The 16,222-nt window shown below is 43.4% G+C and overlaps 1 protein-coding gene across 1 annotated transcript in view; it reads left to right on the top strand.

Annotated features, from left to right (window-relative positions):
- Positions 1-16,222, top strand: part of RBM41 (RNA binding motif protein 41) — a 48,520-nt gene that overhangs the window by 21,346 nt on the left and 10,952 nt on the right. Inside the window, exons 6-7 of the mRNA XM_030210031.1 lie at positions 3,291-3,703; positions 10,870-11,017. Coding sequence (XP_030065891.1) covers positions 3,291-3,703; positions 10,870-11,017 — 561 coding nt within the window. The remainder of the gene's footprint in view (positions 1-3,290; positions 3,704-10,869; positions 11,018-16,222) is intronic.

Genomic DNA, 16,222 nt, shown 5'->3' with positions numbered 1-16,222 from the left:
ACACGTAAACAATATAATGTTACTGAGGTTGGTTGCCCGAGGTCGGGGTCTACACTGTTGTTGCCTGCCAGGTGATATATCTATCCCAGATTTGGTGGAAAGATTTAAGAGTGTTTCTTTTAAGTGCTGTCAGTTTAGACCTCAAGTAGACAGGTTGCACTTTGGATAGTAGGATGGCCCTACCCGGGAGGGTGGACACTTTCAAAGAGCAGGCCACGAGCAATCGGCCAGCAGTTACAAACAGACGGATCAATTTCCTCTTATGTAAGGGTACATTATATGGTCCAATCTTAAGTAGACAACCCTTCAGGGATTTAGCAAGGGATATGCCCATAATATCTGAGGTTACCTGCATGACTTGATCCCAAAGCATTTGAGCTCTAGGACATTCCCACCAGATGTGCATGAAAGTCCCCTGTGCACCACATCCCCACCAGCATAAAGCACTCCCCCTCCCATACATCGCCTTAAGTCGGGTGTGAAATACCAGATATATTGGGGAAAGGAGAAAAGTTAGGAATGGAATTGAAAGATTGAAAGATGCTTAGAATCAATGGCGTAGGAAGGGGGCGGTGGGGCGGTTCGCCCCGGGTGCACGCCGCTGGGGGGTGTCGGCTCCGCTGGTTCCCTGCTCCCTCTGCCCCGGAACAGGTTACTTCCTGTTCCGGGGCAGAGAGAGCAGGGAACCAGCGGAGCCGATGCAGCTCCCAGCGACGTGCGCTTAGGGCGGACTGGCCCTCCCGCCTGTCTCATTTCCTATGCTAGGTAAGAATTTTTCTCTGGGGGGGTGCGCTGTGCTGCACCTGGGGGGGGTGCGCAGCGCTGCCCCGCCCCGGGTGTCAGCCGCCCTCGCTACGGCACTGCTTAGAATAGCTCTGTGGAGAGTGATGAGGATAAAGCGAACGTTTTAAACTAATACTTCTCTTTGGTGTTCATGAAAGAAAATCCTGGAGAACATAAGAGTAGCCATACTGGGGTCAGACTAATGGTCCATCTAGCCCAGTATCCTGCTTTCCAAACAGTGGCCAAGCCAGGTCACAAGTTCCTGGCAGAAACCCAAATTGTGGCAACATTCCATAGTACAAATCCCAGGGCAAGCAGTTGCTTCCCATGTCTGTCTCCATAGCAGACTATGGACTTTTCCTCCATGAATTTGTCCAAACCTTTTTTAAACCCAGGTACACTAACCGCTGTTACCAGCTCCTCTAGCAAAGAGTTCCAGAGCTTAACTGTTCGTTGAGTGAAAAAATATTTCCTCCTATTTGTTCTAAAAGTATTTCCATGTAACTTCTTCGAGTGTCCCCTAGTCTTTTGGAACAAGTAAAAAATCGATCTACTTCTACTTGTTCTACTCCACTCAGGATTTTGTAGACCTCAATCATATCTCTCCTCATCCGTCTCTTTTCCAAGCTGAAGAGCCCGAACCTCTTTAGCCTTTTCACATACGAGAGCAGTTCCATCCCCTTTATCATTTTAGTCGCTCTTCTTTGAATCTTTTCTAATTCCACTATATCTTTTTTTGAGATACGGTGACCAGAACTGAACGAAATACTCAGGGTGTGGACGCATCATGGAGTGATACAAAGGCATTATAATATTTTCGGTTTTATTCACCATCCCTTTCCTAATAATTCCTAGCATCCTGAGAAGTACTGCAGTCGGCTGTAGAGGGATATTGCACTGTTCACAGAAGAAATTGTTTATAAACAACTTGAAAATCTGAAAGTGGACAAAGCTATGGGGCCAGATGGGATTCATCCCAGTATACTGAGGGAACTCAAAGAAATCCTGGAAAGGACCAAGGATTTGTTTACTAGATCTTTAGGGATGGGAGAGGTTCCGCGGGATCGAAGACAAGTGGATGTGGTCCCTCTTCATTAAAATGGGGACAGGGAAGAAGTGGGAAACTACAGGCCAGTAACTCTCATAGTGGTGGTAGGAAAAATAATGGCGTTGCCACTGAAGGAATCCAAATAACTTTTCATTAGTCCATTAGCCCAACATGTTTTGGCTACTACCTTCTTCAGGGGCAAATTTTAAAAGGTAAAATGGATCAACTTTCCACCTAGGCAGCTGCCTGTAGTACCTCATAAGGTTATGTTCACCAAGGATCTTCTGCTCACAAAATAAAAGCTAAAACAGATCTCCCAATAATGTAGAATTACGAATTATGGTGCATAGTTAGACTTTTCTTTTTTTATTTATCAATATTATAATAATTAATCATGCAAAAATGATACTTGTACAGAAAGTATGATAACAATAAACATATGCCAATATTTAAATAAAACAATTTTTTTCATCTGTTATTGATACTTGTCCACAAATGAGATCCGAGATTCCAAACAATGGAGAATAATTGAGGAAATTTATAAAGGCAAATGTAACGTAGCATGCCTCAGAATTCCTATTACAAGACAAGAGCCAATCACTAGGTAGATCCCCCCCCCCCCCCCTAGTGATCCGTTTAGATGATAAAAAAGCTGTAAGATGGGAGGGTTCATAGAAAACATATTTGACCGATCGGTATCTGATCACACATTTACAAGCATAATGTAAGAAAAAAGTAGCCCCCAACTGAAGAACATCTGGTTTCATTAGAAGAAATTGCTGACGTCTTTTCTGGGTATCTCTAGAAACGTCCGGGAAAATTTGAATTCTCAGTCCCATAAAAGTCTTTTCCTTATTTTTCAAGAACATTCTCATTAACCACATTTTATCTGGTGCCAACATCACAGTAGCTACCAAAGTTGATGCAGTAACTAAATAAGTATCTGAGGATTCTAACAACGTGGATACATCCAACATTTGCTTATCTTGGGGTTGCTGGTTATCTACAAGTTTAGTAGGCAAATAATACACTTGCAAAAAAGGTGGAATACTTTCTTCAGCAACCCCCAATATTTCCTTAACATATCCCGAGGGGAAACTGCAAATTGTTTAGGAAAATGAAGAAAGCGGAGATTATTACTCCTAGAAAAAATTTTCAAGCAATTCAGTTTTCCTCCAGTTAGACTTTTTTGAGTTTTTCAATTTCCATTTCTCAAAAGATATGTAATGCTATTTTTTGTGACAGTATTGTATACCTGCATCGTTACAGTTTGCATAGTTAAAAATTATTTTCCAGCTGTTATGATTTGTTTTAAGGTGACCACTGACCTCTGCTTGAACTTTACTGTTGTACTCTGACAAAATTGGTGTTTTCTCCTTCCCGTTGGTGCATTATAAATGTTGAACAAATAAAATCATGCGTGTTTTTAAAAGTTATAATTTATTGCCTCGTAATGCAGATGAAGTTCAGAAAGCAGCAGAGAAAGATGACGATCCTAGAAACCTTCTGGACACTACATATAAAGAGATTTTTGAAAAGCCGCCGAATGAGGAACCAGGGTCTTTAGAATCTAATGTCGCTAAATCTGGTCCCACTGTCCCAGACTCTTCAGTAGCATGCTGTGGAACAGTAAGTGATACTGCCACGCTAAACCCACCACATGGTCAGGAAGAGCAGACGGTTCCTGATGGTATCAGCCTACCTGAGAGGAAGACTGAGTCTGTGCCCCATGGCAGCATTGTTGGACCTGTGACAGTAACAGAAACTGTGGAGTTTATTACAGAAGCTGAAATACAAAATAATCGGCTTTCTGAAGATGAGATACGAAAAATCCCCAAGTTTTCGTCTTACAGCTGCAGAGATCCAAGCAAGGTACAACTTTCCTGTCAACAGTAAGATAATTCAGTTATATTTATTTAATATAGTTAAAGAACCAAAATTTCCCTCGGATATTTTGCTGTGATAGAGGATAACTCACTAGACAAAACTTTTCTTTTGATGGTTTAGATATAATGAAGGGCTTAGCCAAGTCAACAAACTGGTTATGTACTAGAGATGAAACATCTTCCCATACCATTCCTCTGCCCATGGCTAGCATAAAACATGAACAACTGAACCTGATGTTACTTCTAAATGATGTGATAAGCACAGGGCCGTGCCTAGGGTCTCTGGCGCCCCCCTGCAGCCTATCAGTTGGCGCCCCCCCTGCAGACTATCAGTTGGCGGCGGCGGCGGCGCCCCCCCCCCCCCTCTCCCCCCGTGAAAATGATCGCTCACCACTTGCCACACTGACAGGAATTGTCAGCAATATTCTTAGAAACAAATTGCTATACATTGCAAAATAAGATAGCAGATGTAAATTCTCAAAGTGGACATATTCCAAACACTAAAATGAAAATAAAATGATTTTTTTTCTACCTTTGTTGTCTGGTGACTTTCTTTTTCTGATCATGCTGGCCCAGTATCTGATTCTGCTGCTATCTGTCCTCTTAACTCCGTTTCCAGGGCTTCCTTTCCATTTATTTCTTTCCTTTCCTCCTTCTTCATTTCTGGTCCTCAGCTTCTGCCTATTTTCTTCATCCATGTACAGTTTTTCTCCTCTCTTCCTTTTCCCTCATTTCATCTCCTTCACCTCTCTTCCCTCCCCACTATGTCCAGCAATTTCTCCTCTCTCACTGTCCCCTGCCCCCTCCATTCATCCTTTTCCAGCAATTCCCCTCTCTCCCTGAGCCCTGCCCTCCCAATCCATGCCCATCCATGCTCCTCTGTCACCTGCCCCCTCCATTCATCCCTATCCAGCAATTCCCCTCTCTCCCTGAGCCCTGCCCTGCAATCCATATCCATCCATGCCCATCTGTCCCCTCCATTCATCCCTATCCAGCAATTCCCCTCTCCCTGCCCTCCCAATCCATGCTCATCCATGCTCCTCTGTCCCCTGCCCCCTCCATTCATCCCTTTCCAGCAATTCCCCTCTCTCCCTGAGCCCTGCCCTCCCAATCCATGCCCATCCATGCTCCTCTGTCACCTGCCCCCTCCATTCATCCCTATCCAGCAATTCCCCTCTCTCCCTGAGCCCTGCCCTGCAATCCATATCCATCCATGCCCATCTGTCCCCTCCATTCATCCCTATCCAGCAATTCCCCTCTCTCCCTGAGCCCTGCCCTCCCAATCCATGCCCATCCATGCTCCTCTGTCCCCTGCCCCCTCCATTCATCCCTTTCCAGCAATTCCCCTCTCTCCCTGAGCCCTGGCCTCCCAATCCATGCCCATCCATGCTCCTCTGTCCCCTGCCCCCTCCATTCATCCTTTTCCAGCAATTCCCCTCTCTCCCTGAGCCTTGCCCTCCCAATCCATGCCCATCCATGCTCCTCTGTCCCCTGCCCCCTCCATTCATCCCTTTCCAGCAATTCCCCTCTCTCCCTGAGCCCTGCCCTCCCAATCCATGCCCATCCATGCTCCTCTGTCACCTGCCCCCTCCATTCATCCCTATCCAGCAATTCCCCTCTCTCCCTGAGCCCTGCCCTCCCAATCCATGCCCATCCATGCTCCTCTGTCCCCTGCCCCCTCCATTCATCCCTTTCCAGCAATTCCCCTCTCTCCCTGAGCCCTGCCCTCCCAATCCATGCCCATCCATGCTCCTCTGTCCCCTGCCCCCTCCATTCATCCCTTTCCAGCAATTCCCCTCTCTCCCTGAGCCCTGCCCTCCCAATCCATGCCCATCCATGCTCCTCTGTCCCCTGCCCCTCTATTCATCCCTTTCCAGCAATTCCCCTCTCTCCCTGAGCCCTGCCCTCCCAATCCATGCCCATCCATGCTCCTCTGTCCCCTGCCCCCTCCATTCATCCTTTTCCAGCAATTCCCCTCTCTCCCTTCCATGACCCCCCCTCGCATCCATGCTCCTCTCTCTCCCATGTCCCAGCCTGGCCCGCCCTCTTCTCCCCCCCCCCTTCGCATCCATGCCCCCCCCTTCGCATCCTTGCTGTCGTTTCTCCCCTGCCCTCCCGCTCCCATTGTTCAACTGCCCACCCTCTTCTCTCCCCCCAACATCCCTTTTCTTTTTTTTTCTTTTTAAATTTACCTCCGTGGCGGTGGTTCCGGCAGCGCAGCGTCAGGGAAAGAGGCGGCGCTCCCGACGTCTAGCCTTCCCTTCGCTGTGTTCCGCCTTCTTCTGACGTCATGTCAGAAGAAGGCGGAACACAGCGAAGGGAAGGCTAGAGACGTCGGGAGCGCCGCCTCCTTCCCTGACACTGCGCTGCCGGAACCGCCACCACGGAGGTAAATTTAAAAAGAAAAAAAAAGAAAAGGGATGTTGGGGGAGGGCGAGCGAGGTGAGCATGGTGCGGCGGCGCCCCCCAGAGGGAAGCGCCCCCCTGCCATGCTTACCTCGCTTACCGGGTTAGCACGGCCCTGGATAAGCACAACATTTATGTACTGCTAAACAATGTGGTCAAACACAACAGTGAAAACAAAAATAAGTATTTTTCAAGGTCTTGTATTTACTTTGGGCTCCTTTTACAAAGCTGCGCTAGTGATTCCGGCGCAGCAAATGTGACGAAGCACATTCATTTCCTATGAGCTTTGTCGCATTTGCCATGCCTGAATTACTATTGCGGCTTTGTAAAAGGAGCCTGTTGTGAATTATTTCAACCACAAATGCAAACAAAGGAGACATGAAAACCACTAAGGTAAATCTACTAAAACATCTGTGACATAGCCACGAGTGGGCCTAGGCCTACCACATGTGGAGCTGAGGCCCTCTCAAAATTGCAGCATCGTTGCTGTGGCTGGCAGGGATCCTTAAGCTCCCCCAGCTGAAGAAGACCTCCTTCAATGGGCAGAACACTCTCTTACTCATTACAGTCAGCAGCACTGTTCATAGATTGCAGACTCACTGCCCCTCCCTCCATGCGTGCACAAAAACAGAGCGTGGGGGGGGGGAGGAGCAGCATTAGCAGCGGCCGTCCATGGAAAGAGCTGTCGACTGCAGAGCATAGGGGAGGGTCCTGGCCACTGGAGGACTTCTTCAGATTACGGGCTAGGGGATCCTTGAGTTGGGGGTTGCTGGGTGGGGGACAGGGAGAAGGTGTGGAGGAAAAATGTTGTGATCACTCATTTTGGTCTCAGACCCACCCAAAACTGCGTGTCTGGCTATGCCACTGCATCTATGGCTAATATGGTACAGCTATTCTCTTTAACAAGGGCTAAAGGTGAAGTGGTTATATCATTGGACTAGGAGGAAGGTGGACTCCTGAGTTCTTAGGCCAGTTTTGCTTCTTTCTTTTTATGACATTAGCCAAGTTGTCACCTCCCGCAGGTATTCCTTTTTTGTCTCATGTTTGGAAATGAATGCACCAAATCATCCTCTCAAGAGCTGTGACCTTAAAGCAAGTTGCGATCATTTGAAAGATGCTGATCATATTATTTTACAATCTGTCTAAACCACTTCTTTTTAGCTGATTTAGTTCCAGTTTTGAGCAGGAGTGGCTGTTTTAATAACTTGAAGTATGTTGAGGGCATTAACAAACAAAAAAAAAAGTGGATTGCCCAAAAGTTCGTTCAGAATGGAGTATAAGTATTCATTTTTTAGTTGATTATCATAATGTAAAGCACATTTTTATTTTATATTGCTGTAAAATCTCTTAAATAGTTGACATTCTTAAGTATTAGAAGGAATTCTTTTCATGAGGAAGCACCTTATGTATCTTCAATAAGTATTTCACACTATCAGATTCTCTGTGTATTCTTGATGCAGTCTATTAACCAGTATGTATAAAATGGGACAGCAAGCAGATTCTCTTCTTCAAGGATACTAAAATGTGGAGGGCCACAGGGTTCAGTATCACCCATGCCCTTTAGAGTATTAGACTACTGAAAGATGTAATTCAAGTGTGTAATATTGATTAGCATTTTTTTCTGTAGATAATATACAGCTGCTGGTAGAAGTAGCAAAAGATCAACAACTTGTAGTAAAGCACTTGAATAACTGCTAAGAAGGTATAATGAGGTAGTGGCTGTAAGAGAAAAGGCTAAAATTGAAGCCTTTAAACTTGTTTCCCCAATATATCTGAAAAAGTCTTGTCACCTCTCTTTACATCTTTAGACATTTTTTTTCCACCTGCGCTTTCACTAGCTGTATTTCCCTCTTCACTTCTTCGAGTTTATTCCAGTAATCTTTTCAATGATCCTCTTGTTGCGTTCTTTTGTATTTCTTGAACGCAGCCTCTTTTGCCCTTATTTTTTCAGCCACTTGTTTGGAGAACCATATAGGCTCCCTGTTTTTCTTGGTTTTGTTTACTTTCCTTGTGTAAAGATCTATTGCCATATTTACAGCAGATTTCAACTTGGACCACTGCACTTCCACTTCTTCAGTGTCTACCCCTGCTGTCAGCTCCTTCTTCACGTGTTCCCCCATTTTACCAAAATCAACATGTGTGAAATCCAGTACTTTGAGTTTTTTGCGTCTGCACTTGGCTTTCGCTCTTATATCAAACAATATTGTGTGATGCTCACTATTGCCTAGGTGGGCACCCATCCAGACGTTGGAAACACCGCATTCATTTGTGAGCACCTGATCAAGTGTCGACCCTTCCCTCTTGGGTTCGGTCACTATTTGTCTGAGCAACAAAGCACTTTGACAGGCATCCATGATCTCTCTGTTTCTTTCTGATTCTGCCAACGGGACTTTCCAATCCACATCAAGCGAGTTGAAATTCCCCTTTCATTCCAAGCTTACGGATATGTTCAATCAGATCTTTGTCCGACTTCTCCATTTGTGCTGGAGATCTGTAGGTAACACCCATGTGGATACAGGTTCCATCTTCTCTTTCCAGAACGATCCATATCGCTTCTTCCTTTCTCCAGGTTCCCTGTATTTCAACCGCTCTGATATTATTTTTCACATACAAAGCCACTCCTCCTCCTCTTCGGCCCTCCCTATCCTTCCTAAAAAGATTATAGCCTGGTATGGTCACATCCCATTCATGAGAATCATTGAACCATGTCTCTGTAATACCAACAATATCCAAGTCTTCCTCAAACATCATGGCTTGCAAATCTTGAACTTTTTTTTTTAACTTAGACTACGAGCATTTGTGCTGATTGTTTTCTATATTAACAATACCTTCCCCACTGCTGTAATGTTTTTGCTGGAGGTGACTTTCTGAATTTCCTTGCTTCCTATTACCACCCCCACCCTCTAATTCAAATGTCAAGAAACATACTGTCTGAATATCTCCCCAAGGCTCCTTTTTCCTGTCATCATTATAGTACAGCCTGTTATTTTTCTTTTATTTGTTTATAAATTTCAAATATAACATTCACAACAAAGCAAATGCTGGCGGAGTGGCCTAGTGGTTAGGGTGGTGGAGTTTGGTCCTGGGGAACTGAGGAACTGAGTTCGATTCCCACTTCAGGCACAGGCAGCTCCTTGTGACTCTGGGCAAGTCACTTAACCCTCCATTGCCCCATGTAAGCCGCATTGAGCCTGCCATGAGTGGGAAAGCGCGGGATACAAATGTAACAAAACAAAAAAAAATGAATTATATAGTAAAGAAATTGTCTCTCATCCTTTACATATAAGGAGACATAGGAAATATACATTATTTACTTAGTCCACATATAATTGATCAAGATACAAAGCAAATGAAATAAAGAAATGTAAGAGATCTTAATGCTCTACAAAACAATGAGAGGGTAGAATTCAACTTCCCCACCAGCGGTTTCAGCGTCCTGCGGGAGTTCCCAAAACTACTTCACCACCCCTTTCTTTTGCAATTATAAACTGCTTCAATTTTTCTGATTCAAAAAAGACATAGTAAGCCGTCTGCAAGGAAATAAGGCATCTACATGCAAATTTAAGTCTGAATGTTCCTCCTAATGATAGTATCCGAGGCCGCAGCCCCAGAAACTCTCTCCTCTTTCTCTGAGTAGATTTGCTGATATCCGGGAACACTTGTATCTTTGATCCGAAAAATTGAGATGAAATAAATCTGAAGTAAAGTCTAAATATATGATTCTTATCGGATTCGAATGCAAAGGATACAAGAAGAGTCGTGCGCTCCGTTATAGGTTCCAAAGATGTTTCAAGGAATTGAGTTAAATTCAATTCTGGAGCTTCCACAGCAACTGTTTTTCCTCCAGTAATACAATATGCTTTTATAATTGGAGCAGCCTGTTATTTTTCCACGTACTGCCCCATCTTCCTATGTGTCGAAAACCACTTTCTTTACGCCAAACTTCAAGCCATTTATTGAACTCCCCTGTTTTACGTAGTCTTTCCTCCCCCTTCCCATATGTAGGGCTAACTTCAGAAAAAGCTGCAGACCCAAGCTTCTGGAACACTGGGCTCCAAACTTTCTCTTGTGAAGTCCCTGCGTTCACTTGTGTTTTATAAAATTTGCATATGTATTAAAGCTCTGCCCAAGCTACTCCCCTGGGAATGTCTGCACGCATAAATGTACATGTTTTCTTGTTGGTATGCATACTTGTGTGTATATACCCATACAGTTTTATAACGGAGAAATTTGAATGCCTGCTACCTCCAATATATGCAAATGTTTCTCATGCATATTCATTAGAAGTATCTTGGAAACCCGACGTATTGTTGCCTCGAGGACAAGGTAAAGACCAAGGTACTGTTTGGTCTTTAGACTGAGAGATGAATCCACACTGACTAGTCTACACCTAAAACAGTTGTTCACAAATCCAGCAGCTCACTCATTACAACATTTTCTTCCAGTTTAAGATGTAAGAAATTTGAAACAGTGCCAGGATGTAGGACTGTCAGCCTGCATTTTTAAATGGCACAGCAGTGTAAAATTACAGCACGGAGCCAATCTGTTTTAATTGATGAGAGAACTTGCAGATTAGCAGAAGGAAAGTAGCTTACCTCAATTACAAATAGTCACTGAGCTCTAGCTATGATTTTCACAGCAGACTGGACTTTTCTTAAACCTCCACTTGGGAGCTGTAGCATGTTTAATTCATGACTTTGATGTTGGTGCATTGCAGACTTAACATAGCTTTGTTTTCATTTTTAGGTGTTGTATTTGAAAAACCTTCACCCACGTACAACAGTAAGAGAACTGATTTCTTTGTTTGCCCGGTTCCAGCAGGCAGATGAGCCCCAGATCCAGTTCCGCCTGCTGACTGGTCGCATGAGAGGCCAGGCTTTTATCACCTTTCCCAGTGAGTGTCTGAGGGACAGGGTCCAGAGGTACAATGCACAAGGCAAACACTTTGTGGGTCTGCAATTGAAAAGGAATTGCAAAGGATAAAGCTATAGTTATGAAGGCCACAAACTAATCTAGTTTAGGAATATCCTCAATAAATGTTTGTTTAGATATATTTGCAAATATTTAATCTTAGAACCAAGTTAATTTACATGGCTTGATTTCCCTGAACAGCAGTCATTTTGTGACCCTCAGCAGGAGCTGTGCTCCTTTATTTCTAAGGAAATTACGTACAATGCAGAATTTGCACAGATTTCCACCCTACCCCTACTCCCTTGCAGAAGCTATGGCCTGTGGATTTTGGATGCCTGCTTGAATCGGTGAGAGGAACAAATGCTGAGGTCTTTGTATTTCTCTTTTCTGCATTGCCTTCCTAAAGCCTAGTCCAAACAGCTTGCCACCACTCTCACATTGCTGTGCTGCTGAAGTCTTCTCACATTACCTGATACAACCTGATACAATCAATGGTACTAAGCCACTTAGATTACTGCAATGGAATTTATGCGGGATGTAAAGAACAAACCTTAAAGAAACTTCAGACCGCTCAAAACACGGCAGCTAGGCTTATATTTGGTAAAACGCGATTTGAAAGCGCAAAACCCCTCTGCGAAAAACTACACTGGCTCCCAATCAAAGAACACATCGCCTTCAAAATCTGCATCCTGGTTCACAAAATCATCTATGGAGAAGCCCCGAGTTACATGACAGACTTGATCAACTTACCAATTAGAAATACATCCGAATCAACACAATCTTATCTAAATCTGCACTACCCAAGCTGCAAAGGACTTAAATACAAAACAATTTATGCATCTAGTTTTTCCTACATAAGCACACAACTGTGCAACACATTACCAAAAGCCTTGAAAACGACGTACGACCACCTAAACTTCCGGAAATCACTAAAAACCAACCTGTTTAAAAAGGCATACCCTACCGATCCAACTTAAATGCCTAATCTCTGCAACACAACCAAACTAAAGCACGTAATGGACATAACACAACTCTTCCGTTCTCCAATTCCCTAATGTGGCTGTGCCACATGAACTTGATCTTACCATAACATCACCCTGTATTTGTTCACACCGGAATCTGCAAAGGCCTCTCCGGTACTATGTAAGCCACATTGAGCCTACAAATAGGTGGGAAAATGTGGGATACAAATGTAACAAACAAATAAATAATTAAATTACCTCAGAAGCTCAGTGAGGGGCAGGCCTAATGGTTGGAGCAATAGGTTGAAAATCAGGGAAGCCAAGATTCAAATGCAGCTGTTCCCGCTGATTCTCCTTGTGTTTTTGAGCAAGTCACTTCACTCTCTATTGTCTTACATAGAATTTAGATCGTAAGCTTATTTGAGCAGGAAAATAATTTGTGTACCTGACTGTAACTCACCTTAGGCTCAGATTTTGGGGAAAAAAACAACTAATAAATCTAATAATCTGTATTCAAAACAAGATGCCTTCTGGCAGGGTGTAACTTAGAACCAAACAATACACTTATTCTCATGCTTTTTTTCTGAATTGTATTTTATATTATTAGGAATTTTGATTTGTTACATGAATTGTATTAAGTATTAATAGTATTTTAATAATCTGGGCATGTTCTTTGGATTTAGTGAGGTGGGACTGAAATAGAGTACAAATAGAAATGGAAAGTTATATACTGTACACTGCCTTGAGTGAATTCCTTCAAAAAGGCAGTAAATAAATCCTAATAAATAAAGAAAGAATGAAATAGGACTGCAGACAATGGAAGGCAAGAGCAGGCTGATTGATTATTAACTACGACCAGAAATAGGTTCTTCAGTTATGTGGGTTCTGTACTTTGGAATTTAATGCTAGCTAAGCTGGGTATTATTTCTGGCTATTCTGCCTTTCACAAGGCATTAAATGCCTGGCTCTTGAGAAAAGTGTTGGGCTAAGTGTTTGTTAAGTGTTTGTTAATTACTTTCAGTTGTGTTTTGTATTTCCTATTTTACCTCCCTGTTTACTAAGCTGCTTACTAATGCCAACACAGCCTATTCACTTTGAACGGGCTGTGTCGGCATTGCCGCGCGGCAGCAGCTAGCACGGCTTAGTAAACAGGGGGGTTAGCCTTAAGATTCTTCATATTGATTTGATTTTATTTCTTTAGATTTGGTTATTGAATCAGAAACCTTTTCTTTTTTATTTCAAACCACTTTAAAACCTAGTTGTATTAAGTAGTATATAAAATTAATAAATTTATTAAAGGCAGACAATCTGTGCTTAATGTTATGTGTTTGCTTGTGGTCATGCCTGGATGAGGAGAAGGCTTTTGATAAAAGCAAGATGGCCTTTTCTTTCTCAAATTCTTTCCTATGTCTGTATGCAGAGGTGGTATCACAGGTCCATACATATGCTATACATGGGGCCCCGAGCAGATCTATTAATCATTGGGATCCAGACTCCATCTCTTCCAATTTGTAGTGGTACACAAGTGGTGTGCCCCCTCTCCCCCTTTTTGTTTTATCTGTAGAACCGCTACTATCCAGCTTATTTTCGAAAGAGAAAGACGCCCATATTTCGACCCAAATCTGGAGATGGGCGCCTTTCTCCTGTGGGCACCCAAATCGGTATATTTGAAAGCTGATTTTGGGCGCCTCCAACTGCAATCTGTCGCTGGAATGAACAAAGTTAACGGGGGCTTGTCGGAGGCATGGTGAAGGCGGGACTGGGGTGTGTTTATTGGCCGAGGAGAGATGGGCGCGCTCGGCCGATAATGGAAAAAAGAAGGGCGCCAGAAGCAAGAATTTGGGTCACTTTTTCTGGACCCTTTTTTTTCATGATTACCCGAAACTACCAGGTCACCTGAAGGAAAATGTGTTGTTGGGACCTTTACGAGATGCGTGGAGAGTATTGAGGGGAGATGCACGCAATTCGGATCAGATTCCCATCAGGGGAAATAGTGACTTTAGCCTGGGATTTGATAACCCCACATTCAGACACTGGGAACAGCGGGGTATCAGTAGGTTAGAACATCTGATAACATTAGAGGGGGAGCTCATCTCTTTTGAGGAGTTACAACCTCAGATAAAGCCCTCTTGGAACAATCGTTTTGCGTACATACAAATTAAATATTATGTCTCTACTCTGAACGGGTTGGCTCTAGGGAATCAGTTGGGAGCTAGGATTAGAGATTTCTTTCAGGAGGTGGCAAATTGAGGACTGTCAGTGTCACAATTTTATAGGGCTTTGGAAGGGGGAGACTCTGACCAGGACTTTTCCTTAGTGAGGAATAAATGGGAGGAGGATTCGGGGGTGCCTTTGGGGACCTGGGATGTCGCTGCAATGCTCCAAAGCTTACCCCAGTTGGCTACGGATGCAAGACTAAAAGAGCGTGGTTATAGGGTGGTATTAAGAGCATATATGACAAGATCCCAATTAGCTCACGTAGGGGGTACGGGGTACTCCAGATGTCTTAAATGTGGCCATTCTCGTCATACTCTGTTCCATGCCTTTTGGGCTTGTCCTAGGGTTCAATGCCTTTAGGAGAAAGTGAGAGGGTTTTTATCTCACTTAGATCATGAAATTAGTGGATCAGTGAAACAATTTTTGCTGGATATACAGGGAGCATATCTCCTGTTGTCCAGATGGGCTAGCCTGTTGTGCTGTAAATTGAGTTTAGTGGCTAATGAAGTCGTACTACAATATTGGACTTCACCGGAATCCCCGGAGTACTGGCACTGGAGGAATCAGGTGCATCTTTTGGCCTCTTGGGAGGCTAGAGAAGTAAAGGGGTCTCCTAGGTGGAGGAAGTTTTTTTTTTTTTTTTTGCAGGTTTGAAATCCATATATACAAAATTTGGGGCCTAGGGGACACAGTCTTCTAGTGAACACATTGTAGGGGAGATAGGAGTTTATCAGCTCGTGATGCACATACTTCTGGCCTAGGTTGGCAGTATTGGATTCATCCAGCTTCTGGGGAGGGGGGGGAGATAGACAAGTTATTGTAGGTCTGGGGGCTATAAGAAGTATAGCCTTGGGTGAGATATTGAGATATGAGGGAGGAAGGGGGGGGTTGGGGGAGAGGGATTTTGATGGGCTCTCTTTATAGATGGAAAGAGGGAGGGAGTGGGGTGGGCTTAATCAAAAATTGTAATGGATTGTGTAGCATAATGCCAGTGTGAATTCATGCTACGTGCAGTGTTTGGGTGCTGCTGTTGCTGTTTCAGTTTGTTGTTTGTGTATTTTTCTGATGCCATCAATAAAAACTATTGAAACATAAAGAGTCATGGGATAGGAGGCAAAGTTCTGGTGTGGATTAGGAACTGGTAAATGGGCAGAAAACAGGGTAGGGTTGAATGGTCATGTCTTTCAATGGAGGAAGGTGAACAGTGGAGTGCCACAGGGATCAGTACTGCTATATTAACATATTTATAAATTATATGGAAATCGGAACGACAAGTGAGGTGATTAAATTTGCAGATGACACAAAACTATTCAAGGTTGTTAAAACATGTACGGACTGTGAAATATTGCAGGAAGGCTTTAGGAAATTAGAAGACTGGGCATCCAGATGGCACATGAAATTTAATGTGGACAAATGCAAGGTGGTGCACATTCGAAAGAATAATCCAAATCATAGTTATGTGATGCTAGGGTCCATTTGAGGAGTCAGCACTCAAGAAAAAGATCTAGGTGTTGTAGATAATATGCTGAAATCTTCTACTCAGTTTGTGGTGGCGGTGGCCAAAAATCAAACGGGATGCTAGGAATTATTAGGAAAGAGATGGTGAATAAGACCAAAAATACTATAATGCCTCTGTATCACTCCATGGTGTGACTGCACCTTGAGTATTGTGTTCAGTTCTGGTTGCCATATCTCAAAAAAAATATAGCTGAATTAAAAAAGGTTCAAAGAAAAGCGACCAAAATGATAGGATGGAACTCCTCTCGTATGAGGAAAGGCTAAAGAGGTTAGGATTTTTCAGCTTGGAAAAGAGATGGATGAGGGAGAGATATGATTGAGGTCTACAAAATCTTGAGTGGTGTAGAATGAGTAGAAGTAAAGTGATTTTTTACTCATTCCAAAAGTAAAAAGACTAGGGGACACTCAAGGAAGTTACATGGAAATACTTCTAAAACAAATAGGATGAAGTATTTTTTCACTCAACGAGTAGTTAAGCTCTGGAATGCTTT

This window comes from Microcaecilia unicolor, chromosome 7 (assembly GCF_901765095.1).
Source record: "Microcaecilia unicolor chromosome 7, aMicUni1.1, whole genome shotgun sequence".
Taxonomy (NCBI): domain Eukaryota; kingdom Metazoa; phylum Chordata; class Amphibia; order Gymnophiona; family Siphonopidae; genus Microcaecilia; species Microcaecilia unicolor.
The sequence above is the reverse complement of the archived record's forward strand: the minus strand, read 5'-3'. Positions and strand labels throughout refer to the sequence as shown.